Genomic DNA, 19,019 nt, shown 5'->3' on the forward strand with positions numbered 1-19,019 from the left:
TTATGTGAAGCACATTGTTGTGCATGTATGTGAAGCACATTGAATGACCACGGTGTATGAATTGTGCTATATAAATAAAATTGCCTTGCCTTGCCTTCGAGGGATCTGTTTTTCTCTTGCCAGGTGCGCGCTAATCAGTTCATCACATTTCTGAATCACATTCCATTATGGTGGATGACGCTTATAGACCATGACGTATACCCTAGGCTTATACAATTCTGACCAACAAGAAAGTATTTTACAACCAGAACCTAACATTCTAAAGATGCCTTGGATTCTACTCACCAGTGGAGACACCCCAGAAACGTATCTTTCATTTTCAATAGTTGACAACATAACCGTTTGATCTTCATCTCCGTCTTATTCAGAGGTGAGCAATTACCGTTGATTCGTGAATAACCACCAAGTTGCAGTTACTTTCATGGGGTATGAAATGTCATCAGAAAACGGGGCTAACGTTACTGAACAGAGAAAACCTATCAATAGGCCTAAAAAGATTGCCTTAATCGACCATTCTTTGATTTAAAAACAAACAAACAAAAACTTAATTTATATTAGACTTTATCCTACTCACACAGGTGCCTGATAGAAGTGTTGCATTATTTTTTTTTTAGAAGTCTGCGAGAGATGAATATCGGAAAAGAGGTAACGACCACATGTGTAATGGAGAGAACAGGAGGAGAGAGAGAAGGTGTGGAAGATCTCTATCAGGATTTTGAAAAGATAAAAAAAATCCTGGTGGAAGATGGTGCCGAAGAGGACACCCCTTTAAACTTCATCAATAAGGCCGTCCAATCTGACATTGAAGCAGCCCTATCTGAGATCAGAAGGTGCTTGACCCAAGAACACATAACTGAGATACAGAGATTGGTGGAAAAAATTATGGAGGATGAGACCTCCCGAAAGTCAGAGCAGGAGAAAAGGGCATCTGACCTGAGGGAAATAGAAGGGTTCCTTGAAGTTCTTGAGCAACGATGTATAAACCTGAATAGCCTCCTGCAAGACCAGAAAGAATTGCATAGAATGGATATGAGGGCTCTTGAGAGAGTGAGAGTGCAAGAGAGAGCAGAGTGGGAGCGACAGATGACGGAAAAAGAGGAAGACTTCTTGTCGTCTCTGTTGTATTCGGCTATCAGCAGAGAAATGGTGATGAAAGACCCGAGGAACCAGGCAAAGAGACAGGTGAGTTTATGTCAGTATGCATTAGTGATATTTTTCTTTCTGTTCACCAAAACCAGCTAAGTCACATGATATATTTCTTAATGTCCTGATGGCCTGCACATGAAACATGGTTCTAACTTACAATGTCAAGATAATTAGTTTATTGCTTAGGTTAGAACTACACCGATTCCCTTGGCTATATAACAACATTTCAAAATCTCTTTGGCATGTTCTTTTATGGTGTATTTCTCAGGGCACCATCAGTCTCAGTTTGAGTGGGGCGGTGGGAAATCCACCTGTACGCAGTATGCATCAGAGGCCTTGCAGACGGCTCTCCTCTAGCATTTCCCACCAGGTACTACTATGTTCTCTTGGGCTGCTCTGTACCTTCAAGTCTGCCTTTCCTATCCGACTTCATTCTCTGGAAATCTGTAGACATGAATCTATGTATCGTGGGGCATTCCTGACTCGTGTTTGGTTTTCCTCAGAATGTCAGGGACCAAGCGTCACCTAGGGTTAACCCTAGTACCTCTATAAGTGGAAAGAAAAATGTGGTCTCAACATGCATTAGCCGGCTGTGGAATAATGCTCATAAAATGTATGAGGGGAGTGCAACAAGCATCCAAGAGGCAAGAGATCTGAAGATTGCAAAGCTGGAGGAAAGGGTTAGAAAAGCAGAGATGAAGAGACTGCAGAGGGTCAAAGAGAGGGCAGAAAAGGCTAATAATGACATCAACATGAGTGGGGATACAAGACAGGATGTTGTGAAGAACACAGAAAATGACATGGAGGCGATTACAGAAGGATTTGGGATAGCCCAACCTGCTTCTTCTGTGTCTCTGATGTCCATCTTCAGGTGCAAAAAAGATTTCAGGTCAAAGATGCTTCTAATCAAGGATTATCTCACAGTGCATGTTTTAAAATGAACCGCATGATTACAAAATGAATAAACAATTAATTTAGCATCCTATAGAATGGTACATCTTGTTTCTCTGACCCTAAGAGTAATAGATTGTCATTGTCAGACCCTGTCAACTCTTCACTAAATGGAAAACTGTCAAATAAATAATCCATCCACTGTGCTATTGAAATCACAGATCCACAGCTTGAGGCCATCTGGGCCCTGAGGAGGTTTGGACAATGTTTCCCGGTGGCAGAAAGTGTAGCGGTTATACAAGGGGGCAGATGTAATCTAGGGACAGAATGGACTCTGTTTTTTCCTTTACTTAATGCAATAATATCAGCCTAGAACACTAACAGCATTTCGATTACAAAGAGAAAAGGCAGTATTAGTCAGTAATTAGTAATGTGTAACATGGCTTCTACTAAGATTCCTGCTTTGTTAGCTTTAAGGCAATTATGAAAGGCAATTCAATCTTTCCAAACTGGTTGAGAAGTGTTTATTGATACAATATTCATTTTAATTTGGTCAGGTGATGTTAGAGCTTAATTGGCTCTTTGGCTGGCCACTGGCTCTCCACTGACCAGGTCTCCAAAAGCTTGAGACAGATCATGTAACACATCCATTTTCATTCATAAATAACATTTAATACATTATTAAACCTTGTGTACATGACAAACCTTAGCACCAAAAGTGGTTTAAGCACCTTGCACGTCTTTGGATCCCTTCAGGCAACTCGGCTATTGCTCAGAGAAAGGAAGGTTAACTCTAATGTAGCCTGAAGATTTCAAGTACATGTCAAACTGAGAAATAAGACATATTTAAGCCTGAGATAACATCATCCTATACAGGGTGGTGGCATAAATGGTTTTCAGCGTGTTGGTGAATAACCTGGTGGACCAGTTCTGCAAGGTATAGGGAGAGGCACTGATAGAGGTTAGTCGCACAGTGTCAGAGTTTGGTAGTATGGCGTGGAACAAAGATGGCTTGGGCAAAGTTGTAGTAGATGGCATTAAGGGGAAATGGGATGAAACTGCACTGCTGTGGATTGTTCTCAGATTTTTAGCTGAAACCACGGAAGAAGAGGATGTCAGGATCCTGCAGACAAATGAGGAGAGAGAACAACATAATGTGTGAACAAAAAGGCAAACAAAACAGGAGCCTTAATCAAGAAGCTCAAGGCAATATAACTTAAACATTCAAACATGGGCAGCTAGTATGATACACACATGCACATGCATGCGTAGTAAATACTCCCAAGACCTGCTTAATTACACTGGCAGGTTTGCAAGATGCACATTCTTTAAAACATGAATGCAATGCTTTAGTAGTATCCAGGCCTTGACCACTTTAACTATGCAAGGAAAATGTCCCCCAATTCTTCCAAACGAATTGGGCCTCAAGGGCACAAAGGCAATATGACATTTGCTCTAATGTTCTAATGATAAAATAGAATGTAAACAAAAGTTTGTTTGATTACATCAGAGATAAGCTGGTTGCTTGTAATGCTATTAAAGGAACAGTTACCTTAATATTGTTGACTTTGAATGCAATGAGTTGGCCACCACTCTTTCAAGATGATTTTCCCTTTCCCTGTCTCCATGACAGAGGAGTCAGGCTCTCCTTGTAAAGACAATGTTTTGTGTGAACAGTTTGACACAAATCAAACCCAAACTAAATAAATGGAGACCAATACATGGAGAAAAAGAGATGTAGTGTTGAATAATGTGAATAGATAAAAGAGAAAGAAGATGATGAAGAGGCAAAGGATGTAGTTAACAATACAAACACTCAGGCTTATCAGAGAAAGACATAACGAGCCAGTGCCTTACTTAGAGAGCTAGTGATCCTTCGAGCATCTCAAATTTAAACGAATGTTTTAAAATATGTTCCCTAATTTTAAACATTCATCTGGACCCTGCTGTGGCCTGGAGGAACCAGTTAAGTATGCTAACTGCACAGGCATAAAGGGAAGAGACTAAATACAAGCCTATAAGCCTGGCCCTGGTCTTGTAATTAGGGTTAACCAACCCCTAAAATGACATACAATGACAACTGCCACAACAACTGGATTTAAGAACTTCACAAGATGGCCATTACACAGGGCAAAGAAAACCAAGTGTGTCAAGCAGGTGACAGGCTGTGCTTAATAAAACTGGAGGACATTTTCATAAGGGACTACAAATGACAGCATGTGCTGTTTATGCCATTGAAAGAAAGCACAGGACTTTGCTTGACAGGAACTGAACAGCCAGAGAATGAATAAAGAGTACCAAAGCAGATTAAGGAGGGAAGAAGAGCCCTTTAACCTTTAGTCCGGTTGGTCTCAAATAATCAAAACGCATCCATGATGGTAACTATGTAGATAATTAGATCTATGGCCCATTGTAAGAATAAGATAACCGTGCAAGATGCAAAGGTTGCTCCTAGCTATTCTCTGAATGAATGAAAAGTGACAGGTCAGACAACCCAGAATGCTTTGTAAAGGGAAAAGCTGATCACTGACATAATAATGAAAGGACATACTTCAGATGCCATGTTAGGTGAGGTGGGTGGTGATGAGGAAAAGAGCCAATGCCGGCACATAATGATGGTTGTGATCAGGTTTTACAACATGCAGTATATGGAGGGCATTTTTTTGATTAAGTGCTTTGAAGGATGCAACCGGATGAATTCCTGAGCAGTGGTAACTGGTGATCCCATGAGGCCCAAATCAAGGAAGCAGTAGAGAAAGCTCAGAATGATGATGCTGAATTTGACTTTAGATTCTTGAGAGGCCAAACTGGTGACTGATTGCAATGTTTGCACTGGTTTCCCATGTGTCATTTCATCACCTTACTTCAGTTAGCCAAATGATTAGTACAGGCAACATTTTGCGGAAAGTCAGTTTTAGTGTGATAAGAAAAATGTATTGGTGTCAGTAATATAAAATCACAAACAAGCATATACAGAGTTTAGGACATTAAAGTTCCCTGAGAAACATTTATCATGTCAGTAGAATTTGCCTAAAAACATTCTGATTAAATGTAACTGGGTCTTTTTGCACTCAGAGGGCCATTTCATTCAGAAATGAAAATGATTTGTACGCCTACACATCTCCTTTCAGAAAGAATGAGGATTTCAGAAACACGAACAAATGATCAATAAACAGATGAATAATCTCCATACGCGAGATGTGACTTTGAAGGAGCCACTACAGTGCTTCAATGCTTAGCCTGAGGCCTGTCATGCATCCCGTGTTTTCTGGGTCTCCTCCTTGATATGCAGTCTTACCCAATGTTAAAACGACCTTGGATAATCTGTCAGTGTCACCTTTGAGCTGATGCTATCTACAACTAACTGCCATGCTACTACTTTCAACAAGAGGAAGACAGACACCAGGCTCAAATAAAATAGGTTTATTTCCAGTCTGAAAATATTAAAATGACAGACAGAAAAAACAGTTTTACGAGGATCTGAATGGGTTAAGAGGAGGACTGATTTTCCTTGATTACTTCATTTGTGTACATATTTATAAATGAGTACAAATATACATATTAATCATTTAATAAAAATAGCTTAGCTTATGTGCACAACAGATGATCAGGGCTTTTCTTTAGAGCAGCTTGATTGTGAACAGAAAGATCGCTCACATCCACTCGAAACAGAGGTAAAAACACTGCTTTTGTTAGGTGTGTATGTGTGTGGTGTCAGGGTCTACCAATGCACCGTGGTCTTCTTGGTTCCCTTTGCACACAATGACAATGGGAAGAGGATGTAGGACTGGGCCATAAACACACTTACACTGAAGGATTCAGTTCCACATTTTCTATTTTTTTTTTTTTATTCTTTTTTTATTTATGATCCTAAAATTGGTGTGACACTGGATTTCTTTTACGGCAAGGTATGCACATCAGGGTCACATCACAGAGACATGAGGCATGTTGTATATAGTACATCATTTACTTGTGTGCAAAGGGCAAAAACCAAATGCCACATTGTTTTCAACACTGCTTTTAGGACATTTGCTAAATTTGTTCAAATTTTTGCAACAGCTGTGCAAAAAAAAAAAAAAACATAGACCGTGTTTGTTTAAAATGAAGACGGGGTTGGGGGAGACTATTCAACTGCTTACAGCTGGGCCAGAGAAAGCATGCGCTGTTGAGGCCAAATTTAACAGACACACGAGGGGAAGCTGCGGTTAGCTTAACATCGTCTGATTGTCAGTCTCGAAGGGGGTCAAAGGGGGCTGCAAACCACAAAACTAATTTTAGTGTCCAGACACTGAAGGATACACTCACCAAGATGCCCTAGCCATACAACCATTTTCTTCACAAAGCTCTATCCAAAAATCTAGATACTTAAAAGTAAAATCCTTTGCGGCCAAAGCCTTAACTACCAACAATACTTGAGCTTTCTTATTTTGTCCAGGGAGGGTCAATATTATAATCATTACTATAATTAGCCACAATACTTTTTTATATTTTCTTAATAAGTTACAAACGGTTTCACTGACAAAAACTGCACAAAGAATGGGGCATGGGGAGGGTTAAGTTACCAATGCAAAAATGAATGAATTAATCAATCAATCAATCAATCAATCAATCAATCAATCAATCAATCAAATCAACCCACCCACCAGTCAGATGCATCAATCATTCAAACACTATAGCAGCGAACTATTCTCCCTTGGCCTATAGGACCGCCAGCACGTCTCTTCTACAACAGGGATACGCTCTACACAGACAAGCTCAGAGCATTCATAGAGATTTTGTTCTTCCTTACAGTTCATTCAAAGTCATACAGTAAAGAAATGTAAAAACCCAAGTCGTTTTCAACGTGTAAAAAAGAAACTCAGCTCTTTCACACTCATTATCATTTGAAACCAGCTTCTGGAGACATTGTGGTTGGTCTGACCAGTAAAGCCGTACACAAACCAGACCTTCTGTCTGTGTGGTTCCTGAACATTAGATGCTATCCCTCCAGCCAGCCTATTCCACCAGCCTACTCCAAATACGTGTGTGTGTGTGTGTAAGTGTGTGTGTGTGTGTGTGTGTATGCGTGTGTGTGTGTGTGTGTGTGTGTGTGTGTGTAAGTGTGTGTATGCGTGTGTGTGTGTGTGTGTAAGTGTGTGTATGCGTGTGTGTGTGGGGGGGGGGGATGAGTTCCATACCATTCTAATCTACACCAGCCTCTTCTGCAACACCCCAGCACATTTACTGACAGAGCTTTAAAATCCCAAAACACACACAATGGCTGCATATAGTACGTTTACCCATGTTATCCATTCAAAGGTCTCTCTCTTTCTCTCTCTCTTTCACAAACACTTGCGCGCGCGCACACACACACACACACACACACACACACACACACACACACACACACACACACACACTATAGCACAAAACAGATGAGCTTAGCTTGGTATAAGGAATAGTTCGGCTCTGTCTTTTGTGGAAATGTGAAATCTCAAGAGATCAAGAGTGTCAACATGAGAGGGTCTGACATGAGAACATTGTGATAACAGAACTGAGCATGGACAAAGGTTACCTTACAAAGCAGGTGCTTTAGTATACAAAAACAAACAAACAAAAGTCATCAATAAAAACTGAACATGCTCTGAGCCCATGTCAATTACCCGTTTCTTCAAGGAACACACAATCACATTGTGTGATATGTGCTGGTGGGAAGGGGTGGGGACCTGGGCCTGTATGGTTCTCAAAACACAAGGCAGCCTTTTTTTCCCTCTTTTTTTTGTTTTTTAACCGTAGCTTTTTTTTTTACCCACCATTTAGCTGCATTTGATACAGACTTCACTTATGCACTAGACAACTGTACACCACAAAAAAATTAAAATGTTGATCAAAATGAATTGAAGTTTAAAAAAAAAATAAAAAAAAAAATCTTGTTATAACCAACTGTTTGCTGTAGTAAGGATTCAGGTTTAGGGTAGAGTGCAATGGTACTGTCGGAGGGATGGTTGTTGCTGGTTGGTAGATAATGTTGCGGGAGGCTGCAAAAGGAGGCGCTGGTTTGAAGGGGAGGGAGTGGGTGGGAGAAAGGGAGCGCAAGGTACTGGGAGCTATCAGAGGGCGCACTGGTTTACGCCCGTGTTGGTAGGAGGGGAAACAGCTGATATTGGAGCGTGTGTGTGTGTGTGTGGGGGGTGGGGGGGGGGGGGGGGGGGGGGGGGGGGGGGGGGGTCCTTGTAGGAAGTCGATTTCATTGTCTGTAAAGGACTGAAGGAATGAAACCCAGCGGACAAGAGTCCCCAAAATTCCCAGGAGAGAAAGCAAGGAGGGCCATAAGGGGTGTTGTGGGGTGTTCTTCGTCGTCGTCGTCATCGCCTCCTCCACCTCCTCCTCCTGTTTTCCCTTCTTTTAAAGATGCGGGCGCTGTGTGGAGACCAGGTGGAAAGCTGGGTATGTTAGTGCATCACCACATGTCTTCTGTGGAGGCTGAGTCCTTCAGCAGAAAGAGGGAGGAAACAGGCCTTTAGAGCCCCGACCCTACTCACTGTGTGTGTGTGTGTGTGTGTGTGTGTATCTGTTTGTGTGTGTGTGTGTGTGTGTGTGTGTGTGTGTGTGTGTGTGTGTGTGTGTGTGTGTGTGTGTGTATCTATTTGTGTGTGTGTGTGTGTGTGTGTGTGTGTGTGTGTGTGTGTGTAAGATGTGTAGTGGCACATGACTTAAATTGACAACAGTGGTAAATGCAGATGAGGTGAAGACATGAAGTGGGTTGTGACAGTTGAACGTTGGGGAGCAGTAACTTCTAGTTCATTTGCCCCCCCCCCCATTGTGTTCGTACGTTTTCTCAACCCCATAAGATTCCTTTCAAGCACACGTCAAAAGTCTGTGGGGGTTTCCAATAAATGTAGACTAACGAATGGATAACACAAAAAATCTGATCGAATGAGGATGAAATGGTGAAACCTTATTGATTAATTGTGATGTATGACACAGTCCTTAGTAATTGTGCCAAATGAGGGTGACTGGTGTATGAGTCAACATAAGATACCAACTATTCAAACTTAAAGCGCATGTTTCTGCCTGCTGAGCAGGTTCACCACCCTGTGACCATCTAGTGTAAAGAAATAAAAATGATATATAACCATGTTGCATCATTTGTGGAAAGGTCTTTTACAGGTCCAAACCTTTAAATCAGACACACACAAAAAATTCAGTTACATTATTTTAGGAAATGGCCTTTGGTGAGCACAATCTCCTTGCTTCAATTTTACTGATGGCGTGCTTGCTCAGCGTCCGAAAGCCAGTTTTACTGATGGAGTGCTCGCTCAACGTCCGAAAGCCGGCACAACACACAGATGTCTGGCTGAGTGAGGGTTTCAGACTGTGGCATGCACAATGCAGCGGACTCTAGCCTACTTCCAAACCAAAGTCAACTTAGCTTGTTCATACTAGCCGTTTAATGGCTATGGAAAATATCACGATGAGTAAGTGGCCAAAAACTGACTGCACTTTTATGTCCGTCCATGTAATGACACTCCACCCAAACCCAGAACAACGCATGACTAATCATTTGACATTATCGAATAAAAGTAAGAGATGGTGACATGACACAAAACAATCCATTACACTACATAACTATTAACATACACAGTATGGCTAACCTTTGCTAAATTTGCTAAACTACTGTCTATATGCCATATTTTATCATGGGTTTTGAGGAGTTCAACACTCCTGATCAATTTGATTTTTATGAATGTATCCATTTTACCCATTTGTATTTTTCGAATATCCCAGTGTCCACAAATGATTCAGTTATTTTGGTGATTATTTAAATATAGTTACAGTAAAAGTTAGTTCCATCTCAAGTAAAAACCCTTTCTTGTGAGTGTATATAGTGCAATCTCACTCCACAAAAGAATACTAAGACTATTCGGAGTATGCATACCATGTCCACAAATGAGCAATATAAATTATCTGAAGTGAGCATTTGATAAACTATCCCTTATTTTTGCATAACTTCCCACAATTCTGTGTGAATATGGATACTAGCTTTCCAAAAGTTATGCTGCAAACAGTTCCTCATATATTTGATTATCCGTGCACACCCCCTAATATCCATATATGCACATTCAAGTCTTGTCTTAGTGAATTAGCGAGCTAGCTACCACCAGATGCCAACAATGACAAGCCGTGTCACCGGTGTCTGTCTCACACAAAATGGACGTGTGCCAAATAGTGTGTAGTGGATCGACTGGAATGACACACAGAGGACTCAAATCGTACTTGTATCATATTATATTCGAGGGCTTTAATGCATGATCGGATTCATATCATTTCATAAAACATTTGGGGCTGTAGCCAATGGCGATGTGACACCATGGCGATGTGACCAGTACACCGACCCAACACTGGTGCTCATGGCCCTCTTGTGCAGCCATATAACTGGCCTGGAGCTGACAGTTGGATAAGAGTCCCAATGGCCGTGCTGGGGCTCATGGCGTCATACCCAGACAGGATAGAACAGGAATTGGTCTGACCAAAGACCCACAGCAGGACAGGACCAGATCCTCGGCCATCTCCTGCCCCTACTAACGGCTCCTCACAGGACATGAACTCAAGTGACCAGGCCAGCACACGTCATCAGAATCACTATCCCAGGGGCCTCCTCTTGCCCGGGATCACAACTGCTCAGTGATTTCATCTGATGGTGCTTTCCCTAAAGCTTTCCCTAAGGTCTTTTTGCCAGTGGACTGAAATGCAGAATTTCTTATCGTGCTTGAACTCTTGCTAAGATGATTTAAAAGGCTCTTAACATCATACGATAATACTACCAAACCAAACATAATGCAAATCCCTACAGAAACCTGAGGACATGAGGGAGTCCAAGTGAAGACGTGAAAAGTTGAGAGTGAATGGTTGGATGGAAAGAGGTGACCTGAGCAGAAGACTGAGGCAGATGAGGAGTAGTATTGCTCACAGAATGGTTTGACAGCTACAATGAGCTCAAATGGATGACATCGTTAATCTCACACACACATGCTGATTATGATCACACACACACACACACACACACACACACACACACACACACACGCACACACCTACATAACCATCCCCTCAAACAGAACTAGAGTGAAGTGGCATGTGGTGGTGTCATACTCACTGTGTCCTCGTTTCTGAAGGGGTTGAGTTTGTTGTATACTGCTTCAACAACGCTTCGTCTGAGGAAAACAGGCACACTTTTGAAACAACTATTCACACATATGTAAGGGCTTTGTGAACGGTGTGCAAAGGCCTTTCGACGAGGTTGTAGTGGGTGTGTATAGTAAGCGATCAATGTGTTATCTGATATAGTTGGACTCCAGTGAAATATGATGTAAGCCTGAGTGCTTGAGTTTCAGTTGGGCCACGGCACTAGTGAGCATTCTGGAGTTGATGGCCGTTTGTGTGGTTCAGACATGAATCTGTGTGACTGACTGAGTTGAGTTTGTGTGGACATGGAGTCATGGACATTTGAGTATCTGCTCGGGTGCTGCATGCGCTTTTGGTGCGGCTATGGATGCGTTCCTCATTTCGCTTTGGATAAAAGCCTCGGCCAAATGAGTAAGCGTAAATGTCGTAACGTTCAATAGTTTGTTTCACTCACTTGCTGGCGAGCTCTCCGCCTGGTGGTAGGTTGGGGATGTTCTCCGATGCTAATGTGCGCATCACATGCACCATGTCAGGGACGCCCTCCTCACCATTCTGCTTCAGGATCTCTGCATAGAGGAAGACAGATCCTCAATCAAACACACCCTTTGTCTAGCATAGGATAGATAGGTTAAACAGGTTTTCATCTCAGAACTCTGCCGTTATATTATAAATTATTTACAGTGATCCAATCAGTGTTGGGATGTGAGAAACTGCAAGCCTAGGTACCATTACTGCCCTGGCTCCAGAGAAGGAGCACTGTATTATTACTGCATAGTGTAAAGCATAGATTACATACGGCTCTCTACTCGGAAAAAAATGGATGTCCAAGCAGATTGGACAAATATTGAACAAATATTGAATAAATGTCAAAATGAGTAAGTAAAATGAGCTCCACAGAACCATGCAGAACTCTCTGAAAGAGTCAAGACTAGCTCTTAGCCTAATGCAAAGGTGTGGCCAACAGTGTGTGTTAAGTGTGATCGTGACTGGTCAGAGTGTTAATGTACCCTCCACTCTGTGTGTGTTGGCCAGTGTGTGTTAAGTGTGAGCGTGACTGTGCAGAGTGTTAGTGTACCCTCCACTCTGTGTGTGTTGGCCAGTGTGTGTTAAGCGTGATCGTGACTGGTCAGAGTGTTAGTGTACCCTCCACTCGGCTCTCCAGGTACTTATCCAGCTCCTGTTCCCTCTTTACGGCCTCAGCGGACACCTTGGGCCCTCCACTCAAGCACACCAGTACCACACTCATATTGTCCCTGCTCCCCTGTAAACACACACAGAGAGAGAGAGAGATGATGATGATGAATGAATGAATGAATGAATGAAACAGAAAAAATAAGAAGAAGCGCAAATTATGTTGTGAAGTTGATACCCTTGCATGGCAGAGAAAAAGCTGTCCCGCCCGCCTGGGATTCTGGGACATATAGGTCTCAGTGTCCGGGAGCAGGTTTCTATTCCTACCCCTTTATTCCTTTCCTCTACTCAAAAATATTTTTGATTTTGTTGTACTCACAGCCCTGATTAAGGCAAGTAAGCAGTAATCAAGTGTAAGCTCACGAGAGAGCCATAAGCATGTTCACAGCTTAATGACATTCTAGATGTTGTCTGGACTGTTACCTGATTTATTAAACTGAATCATGTTAAGGATCCCTTAGCTGTAAATTACAGGAACTCATTTTGTACATTTTATAAAATTATAAATTTCACAATACATTATTTTTTCCAATATATTTTTCCAGTGGGACTATCTTACATGTCCCCATGCCAGGGCACAAAGTAGAATTTAAAAAAGTCTGGAATTTTCAATATTGGTTCAAATGTCCTGAGAGTGGTTGTTAAGGACAGTGTAAGAGTTGTTTAGAAAAAGGGCAACATGCATGCTAAATGTTCCATGGTCAATTTGATTTTCAACAGTGCTCCCAGCACAAAGGAAACCTTGTAAAAGAGGAGGGATTGTCTTTCTGATAAGCAACGTGTTCCCTCTCTGACTGACGCATTCTTCGTAACTCTGGACCAAAAAAAAAAACCACCCTTAAATGGCTTGGCGAAGAGCACATTCACACACTCAGAAAAGGGCCATTTACAAAAGCCCAAGACCGACTCTTAAGATGTAATATAGCTAAGCTATAGTGATGAATGAGCTGTTAGCACTTCATTCATAGTTTCCTTTGGGTGACAGCAGGAAAAGCTGTGGTGTCACCTTAGAGGACACATACGAGAGCTGTCCAATGAGTCAGGAGAGATACAAGTCGATCTTCTGCACAAAAGTTGACATAAGAATAATGTGTCATTTGTATGTTTAGATAAGTTGACCGATGTCCGAGTGTGACTTACATGTGATTAGAGGTCATTAGAGTGTTGAATAAATGAAGTGTTCTCACCTTGTACAGACAGGTGTCGACAACTTCATTGCAGATCCTCTCTAGATCGTCAGTGACCTCCAGCCGTGAGCGCACAAAGTCACATAGCTCCTCGTTGGCCATGACATCCCAGATGCCGTCACACGCCAGCACGATGAACTCATCCTCGGCCTCGGAGCGCTCGATGGCACACACATCGGGCTCCGGCGACACCAGCTGCTCGGTGGGGCCCTTGCCATGCACGCATTTGTAGTCGAAGTCGCCGAGGGCGCGCGAGACAGCCAAGGAGCCATTGACGCGCTGGATCATGACCGAGCCGCCGGCGTTCTGGATGCGCTCTTTCTCCAGTGGGTTGCTGGGCTTGTGGTCGTGCGTGAAGAAGTGCACGGTGCCGCCGCGGCTCAGAAGGCCGCGCGAGTCGCCGCAGTTTATGAAGAAGATGTGCTGTGGTGACAACATCACGCACACGGCCGTGGAGCCGCTGCGGTCCGTGGAGCCGCTACCTTTCCGGTTTTCCGAGATCTGCCGCATGTGCTCATCGATCTGCAGGAAGCCCGTGCGGATGCCCAGCTTCACCTGGTCGACGCTGGGATTCTCCATCTCCTTGGCCTCGTCTCCGGCACCGTCGGGCTGCACCTGGGGTTCTGCGCTGCCCTGGAAGTCGGGGTTGCTGGTTATGTGCTCCAGGAGGTGCTCGCAGGAGTAGCGGGCCACCTGGGAGCCGGCGTGCCCGTCGTACACAGCGAAGAAGGACCAGGGCCTGAGGCCGCGTGGCAGGCCAATGACGGCTGTGTGCGCATCCTCCATCTCTACCCGCCAGCCCTGCATGCTGCTCAGCCCGTAGCGCAGGTCGTTCCCTTCGCCGTGGGCATTCTGTTTCTCCATCTTTGGCTTGTCCAAAAATGCACCCATTGTGTATGACTGTGTGCTTTTATTACTATGGTCCTATCTATAGATGAATAAATTATGAAAAAAAGGGAGAAAGAGAAAAAAAAAGTTATTTTAATTATTGTCATTTTGAAACCAACACAGTCTGACATTTCTAATTCTGAAACAATAACTAATGTTACTATTTTCGTTTCCTCTTTTTACGGGTGTTTCATCCAGCGCTGTTTAACTATGGCTACCAAGTCCAGAGAACAATAATTCATGGTGAGCTGATCTATCTGGTTGCCAGCCTTGTATGGAAGTGAGATCATCACTTCACCACAGCGCGACGCGCTTCTAAAAATATCTGGCTCGACCTTAGGACACTTTAGGTTGACTTGCTATTTGGCTCGACCTTAGGATACTTTTGCTTGACAACATTGCTAGCTTTTTAGGAGATCCGTTACTAACAACGGCTACAGGTGCTCTAACAACATTAATAACACCGCAATAACTTTTCGAATTATCACGTTAATATAAGACTACAAACTGTTCACCGGTAGGCTGCCTACAGCAAAACTGTTGCAATATGCCTAAAGTACATATATTTATATGGCACAGGACATAAAACTCAGCTGTCAGCTAAGGTGATCAACCGATTGACGCTGGATTAAGTGTCGAAACGTTAATACAACGGCAAGGAGTGACGGCATTATCAATGAATAACGTTACTATCTGACGGGCTAAGGCAGTTGTTGTCAACTTGCTATTGTTAGCTTCAGTTTTATGGCTCCATAAACAGCGAAAATAGCTATTTGCTTTGTGAAGCGTCGCGAATTTTCTTCCAAAATCCGGGTAACATTTGCAATTTTCTCCTGAATGAACAAATATCATGAACTGACATTCTTCAAGGTGTCTACACATTGTGCGTGACATGATGCGATATATTACTTCACAAATAAAGGCCTTCGACCCATTGAGTAGCGCAAACACTATGGAGTTACTAACACAGCGCCTTGACAAGCAGTGAAGCACTGCGTGGACACTGATGCGTCGCATCGTAATGTGCATCTGGCCCTTAAATATAACGTTACAGACCTCTAAAGGCCCAAATGTCAGATATTTAACTTCGTTAATGGAGATACTGGTCTTTTATTGGTATATCCAATAGTAGTTTCGCACAAATCCTAACTGAAAGCTTGCTAGATAGCCTTTGCCTGTTCCAACTTGTTAAAAAGGTTAGCAAGCTACAGTACGTTAGCATATTATGCTAACCTAAGACTAGCACGATGGCAATAACGTTAGCTTCCGTGTAAACAATCGATATTGTTTATTGACTAAATCCTTTACAAAGCTATATCAGATGTCGTCAATAACTTACCAAATCAAAGTAGGTCCAAAGGGTACCATGCGACGTTAGTCGCTGCGAAAGAATTTCAAAAACGGCAAGAAACGCCGTTAAAGCAGAGGCTCACTGTCGGATGGACTTGGTTTGTTGACTGGCTTGTGCTGGGAGAAAGACCCTTTCCCCGCGTTCAGTTTGTGAAAGAGCGGACCTCCCCGTTGGCAGTCAGCCGGGGATGCATTATTACAATATTCTGCAATATATTTACATAAGTATTTTCGATTGTGATGATGGGCTGGGGGGCTACGCCGAGCAGTTTACCCACCCGCACGCTGAACCTTAGCCTCTCGACGAGAGGACCTGGATTGAAGACCCGGATGTACATTCAGCAGGTTGCGCAGTCGAAACAAATGACATCATCCTTTTTACGAGCGCCTTTCCCATACCAGATCTCAACACAACAACCGAGCGGCTTCAAGTGCATTGACCTTAATAAGCAGACAATGATCTATAAAATAAGATATATTAGATGCCCATTATACATTTCGTGATTCAGATGAGTATGATGGTGAATTTTGCCCTTGGCTTGAAACCATTATGTGATCCTTAAAATGCATGGAAAAAGACAGCATTTCCCAAAGATGCTGTGTATTTAATGCATCTTTTTTGAAGGGTGTTGGGGCCTGCAATATGTAAACAGATGCTTAAAAACACCTGCAACAAAATTCGAAAGAAAAACAAGATGCACATTCAATACACAGGAATTAATTATACATTACCTATCCACTCTGGCTTTATGTGAACATCATTATTGTAAATATACCTCATTCAGAAAGGATTCAGACCCCTTCACTTTATTCACATTTAGTTATGTTTCAGCCTGATTTCAACGAATTTTTTCCCTCATCAATCTAAACTCATTACCTCCACGATGACAAAGTGAAAACAGGATTTTAGCAGTTTTTGTAAACTGATTAAAAAGGAAAAACTGAAATATCACATTGAAATAAGTATTCAGATCTTTTGAGATGACTGGAGCCAACCTCTGGTAACTTCAACTGATTGGACATGATTTGGAAAGGCAGACATCTGTCTATATAAGGTCTCACAGCTGATAATGCATATCAGAACAAAAATCAAGCTATGAGGTCGAAGAAACTGTACGCAGAGCTCAGGCACAGGATTGTGTTGAGGCACAGATCTGGTGAAGGCTATAAAACAAATCTGCTACATTGAAGGTACCCGAGAGCACAGTGACCTCTTTAATTCTTAAATGGAAGAAGTTTGGAACAACCAGGACTCTTTCTAGAGCTGGCCACCCAATAAAACTGAGTAATTGGGGGAGGAGGGCCTTGGTACGGGAGGTGACCAAGAACCTGATGGTCACTGGCTGAGTTGCAGAGATCCGGTGTGGAGATGGGAGACACTTCCAGAAGGACAACCATCACTGCAACAATCCACTGATAATGGAGGAGTGGCCAGGTGGAAGCCTCTCCTCAGTGAAAGACACAGGAAAGCCAGATATTTTTTTGTCAATAGGAAAAGTACATTGAGCCCCTTTTATTTAGGTAAAATATATATATATATTTGTATCCACCAATATAGGACTGCATAGCCAAATTATTTTCAGCCAGTCAATATTTAAGTGATTGCTCCTCACTTAGACAAACATAAATTTGGCTGCTTAATTTTGTGTATGAACACATTAACATGTAAGTATACCCCCAGCTCTGAGGCTAACTCCACCCACTGCATCATTTTGAAAAATGCTAAAAAGTCTCGATCAGCAAATGAAAACGATACACTCATGGTGGTAGGCGGGGAGAGGTGTGCCGACTATTTCATGATATAGAGGAGTCCCAAACGGTTAACTCATACGTCAGCGTCAGCCTTGCAAGTTTCAGGATCATTTTAAACAGTAGATTGAGCTATTTTCAACCCATAAAATGCAGATTTTTTTTTTTACAAATATAGTCAATGTTAACACCAGCATTGATGTGTCATCACAGTACAGTCATTTCGTTTACAGTTCAAAAAGCACATGTAAGTAATTACTATCTAGAAGGTAGCTGTGGTAGCAGGAGGAGTGAGTGGTGAATGTGTGTGAATGGTGTGTGTGTGTGTGTGTGTGTGTGTGTGTGTGTGTGTGTGTGTGTGTGTGTGTGTGTGTGGTGAGCGTGTGTGTGTGTGTATGAATGTGTAAGTGGTGTGTGTGTGAGTAGTGTGTATGTATGTGTGTATGTCTGCCTGCCTGTAGTCCTGTCTGTTTGTAGTTCTGATTGTCTGTCTGTGGTCCTTTTTTAGATTTATCTTTGTTGTGTTTCATTTTAAGTGTATTGTCTATTGGTGTGTGTGTGTGTGTGTTTGTATTTCCTCATGTCCTGGAGTTTTCTCAAAAATCCAGATCTGTCAGTGTAAGACTGAACTTGTCAGGCCAGGCATCTGTCCTACCAGGAGAAGTGGACCTGATAAAACCCATAAAGCCAGACCACTACGGCAGAGTCTATTTTAAATGTAGCCTACAAAAGAAGCTTCTTCTGTGTTTCCCCATTCACGACGCGCCTGTGAAAGGGTCTAATTAATAGGCCAAGTCATCTGTTGTGCTGGGGTCGAATAAGCCCAAAAGGACAGAATAGCTACCTACAATGCTATTGACCAGGCTAACAAAGATGAAGCTAATGTTCCATAGCCAGCTAAATTAAACCAAGGCTGAGTTACATAAATAAAAAAAATATAAAATATAAATAACATTATATTTATAACGTCAGCTTCATTGTTAAGATGCAATCTTTCTAAAATGTGCCTGCATTCATTTGCCAAAAGATGTTGAAGTACACAACTTCAGAAACTGAAATGGTTAACCAACCTGTGCCATAAAGTGAATGTCTTGGATGAATGTCTTCCGTGTCCCATGTTACTCTGGTAACCAAGCTGCATATGTTGTGTTTATGTTGCCAACCAGGAGCCCCAGAAATGTATTAAAAACGATGAAATAAAAAAGTAATTTAATATACATATGAAAAGAGAGAATAATATGTATATGTAAGTAAAATAAACCTGACATACGTTAGATTAATATTAGCAAATATTAGCAAAACTGGAGAGCAGACCAATATCCATATGGACAGTGTGATAGTGTCAAAAGGGGCCGATTGGCCGATATATCGGACGACCTGTAGTCTTCAGGAACTGGGAAACCTTGGAATTTAATTATTAGATTATATCATTATATTTTTTACATTATAGAA

At 42.2% G+C, this 19,019-nt stretch overlaps 2 protein-coding genes across 6 annotated transcripts; one reads left to right on the forward strand and one right to left on the reverse strand.

Moving 5' to 3' along the window:
* LOC122133461 lies at nt 1-2,136 on the forward strand. Of its 2 annotated transcripts, XM_042709711.1 has the most exons (4): nt 1-370; nt 615-1,182; nt 1,415-1,516; nt 1,650-2,136. In XM_042709711.1, exons 2-4 carry the CDS (start codon nt 628-630, stop codon nt 2,085-2,087), a joined length of 1,095 nt encoding a protein of 364 aa, XP_042565645.1. In that variant the 5' UTR covers nt 1-370; nt 615-627; the 3' UTR covers nt 2,088-2,136. The 2 variants fall into 2 exon arrangements, with proteins under 2 accessions (XP_042565645.1, XP_042565646.1); XM_042709712.1 differs by having other exon boundaries at nt 1-1,182.
* Nucleotides 2,137-2,531: 395 nt separating this feature from the next.
* On the reverse strand, nt 2,532-16,151 carry ppm1aa (protein phosphatase, Mg2+/Mn2+ dependent, 1Aa). 4 transcript variants are annotated; one of them, XM_012838090.2, is made up of 7 exons: nt 15,808-16,151; nt 13,581-14,508; nt 12,346-12,463; nt 11,657-11,768; nt 11,174-11,231; nt 3,590-3,685; nt 2,532-3,160 (listed from the first exon to the last, which is right to left on the reverse strand). In XM_012838090.2, the coding sequence occupies exons 2-6, from the start codon at nt 14,469-14,471 to the stop codon at nt 3,635-3,637; spliced, it is 1,230 nt and encodes a 409-aa protein (XP_012693544.2). In that variant the 5' UTR covers nt 14,472-14,508; nt 15,808-16,151; the 3' UTR covers nt 2,532-3,160; nt 3,590-3,634. The 4 variants fall into 4 exon arrangements, with proteins under 4 accessions (XP_012693544.2, XP_012693545.2, XP_031436219.1 ...); XM_012838091.3 differs by lacking the exon at nt 3,590-3,685 and having other exon boundaries at nt 15,808-16,150; XM_031580359.2 differs by lacking the exons at nt 2,532-3,160; nt 3,590-3,685 and adding an exon at nt 8,237-8,436 and having other exon boundaries at nt 15,808-16,150.
* Between the last annotated feature and the right edge of the window lie 2,868 nt (nt 16,152-19,019).

The sequence above is a fragment of the Clupea harengus genome, chromosome 14, assembly GCF_900700415.2.
Source record: "Clupea harengus chromosome 14, Ch_v2.0.2, whole genome shotgun sequence".
In the NCBI taxonomy this organism is placed as follows: domain Eukaryota; kingdom Metazoa; phylum Chordata; class Actinopteri; order Clupeiformes; family Clupeidae; genus Clupea; species Clupea harengus.

Coding starts and splice junctions, on each gene's coding strand:
- LOC122133461 (XM_042709712.1), top strand. CDS start 628: ATGAATATCGGAAAAGAGGTAACGACCACATGTGTAATGGAGAGAACA. Junction 1,183..1,414: donor GGAACCAGGCAAAGAGACAG/GTGAGTTTATGT, acceptor TGTATTTCTCAG/GGCACCATCAGTCTCAGTTT. Junction 1,517..1,649: donor CCTCTAGCATTTCCCACCAG/GTACTACTATGT, acceptor GGTTTTCCTCAG/AATGTCAGGGACCAAGCGTC.
- ppm1aa (XM_012838090.2), bottom strand. CDS start 14,471: ATGGGTGCATTTTTGGACAAGCCAAAGATGGAGAAACAGAATGCCCAC. Junction 11,769..12,345: donor CCTGGAGAGCCGAGTGGAGG/GTACACTAACAC, acceptor TCCTCTATGCAG/AGATCCTGAAGCAGAATGGT. Junction 11,232..11,656: donor GGCGGAGAGCTCGCCAGCAA/GTGAGTGAAACA, acceptor TGTTTTCCTCAG/ACGAAGCGTTGTTGAAGCAG.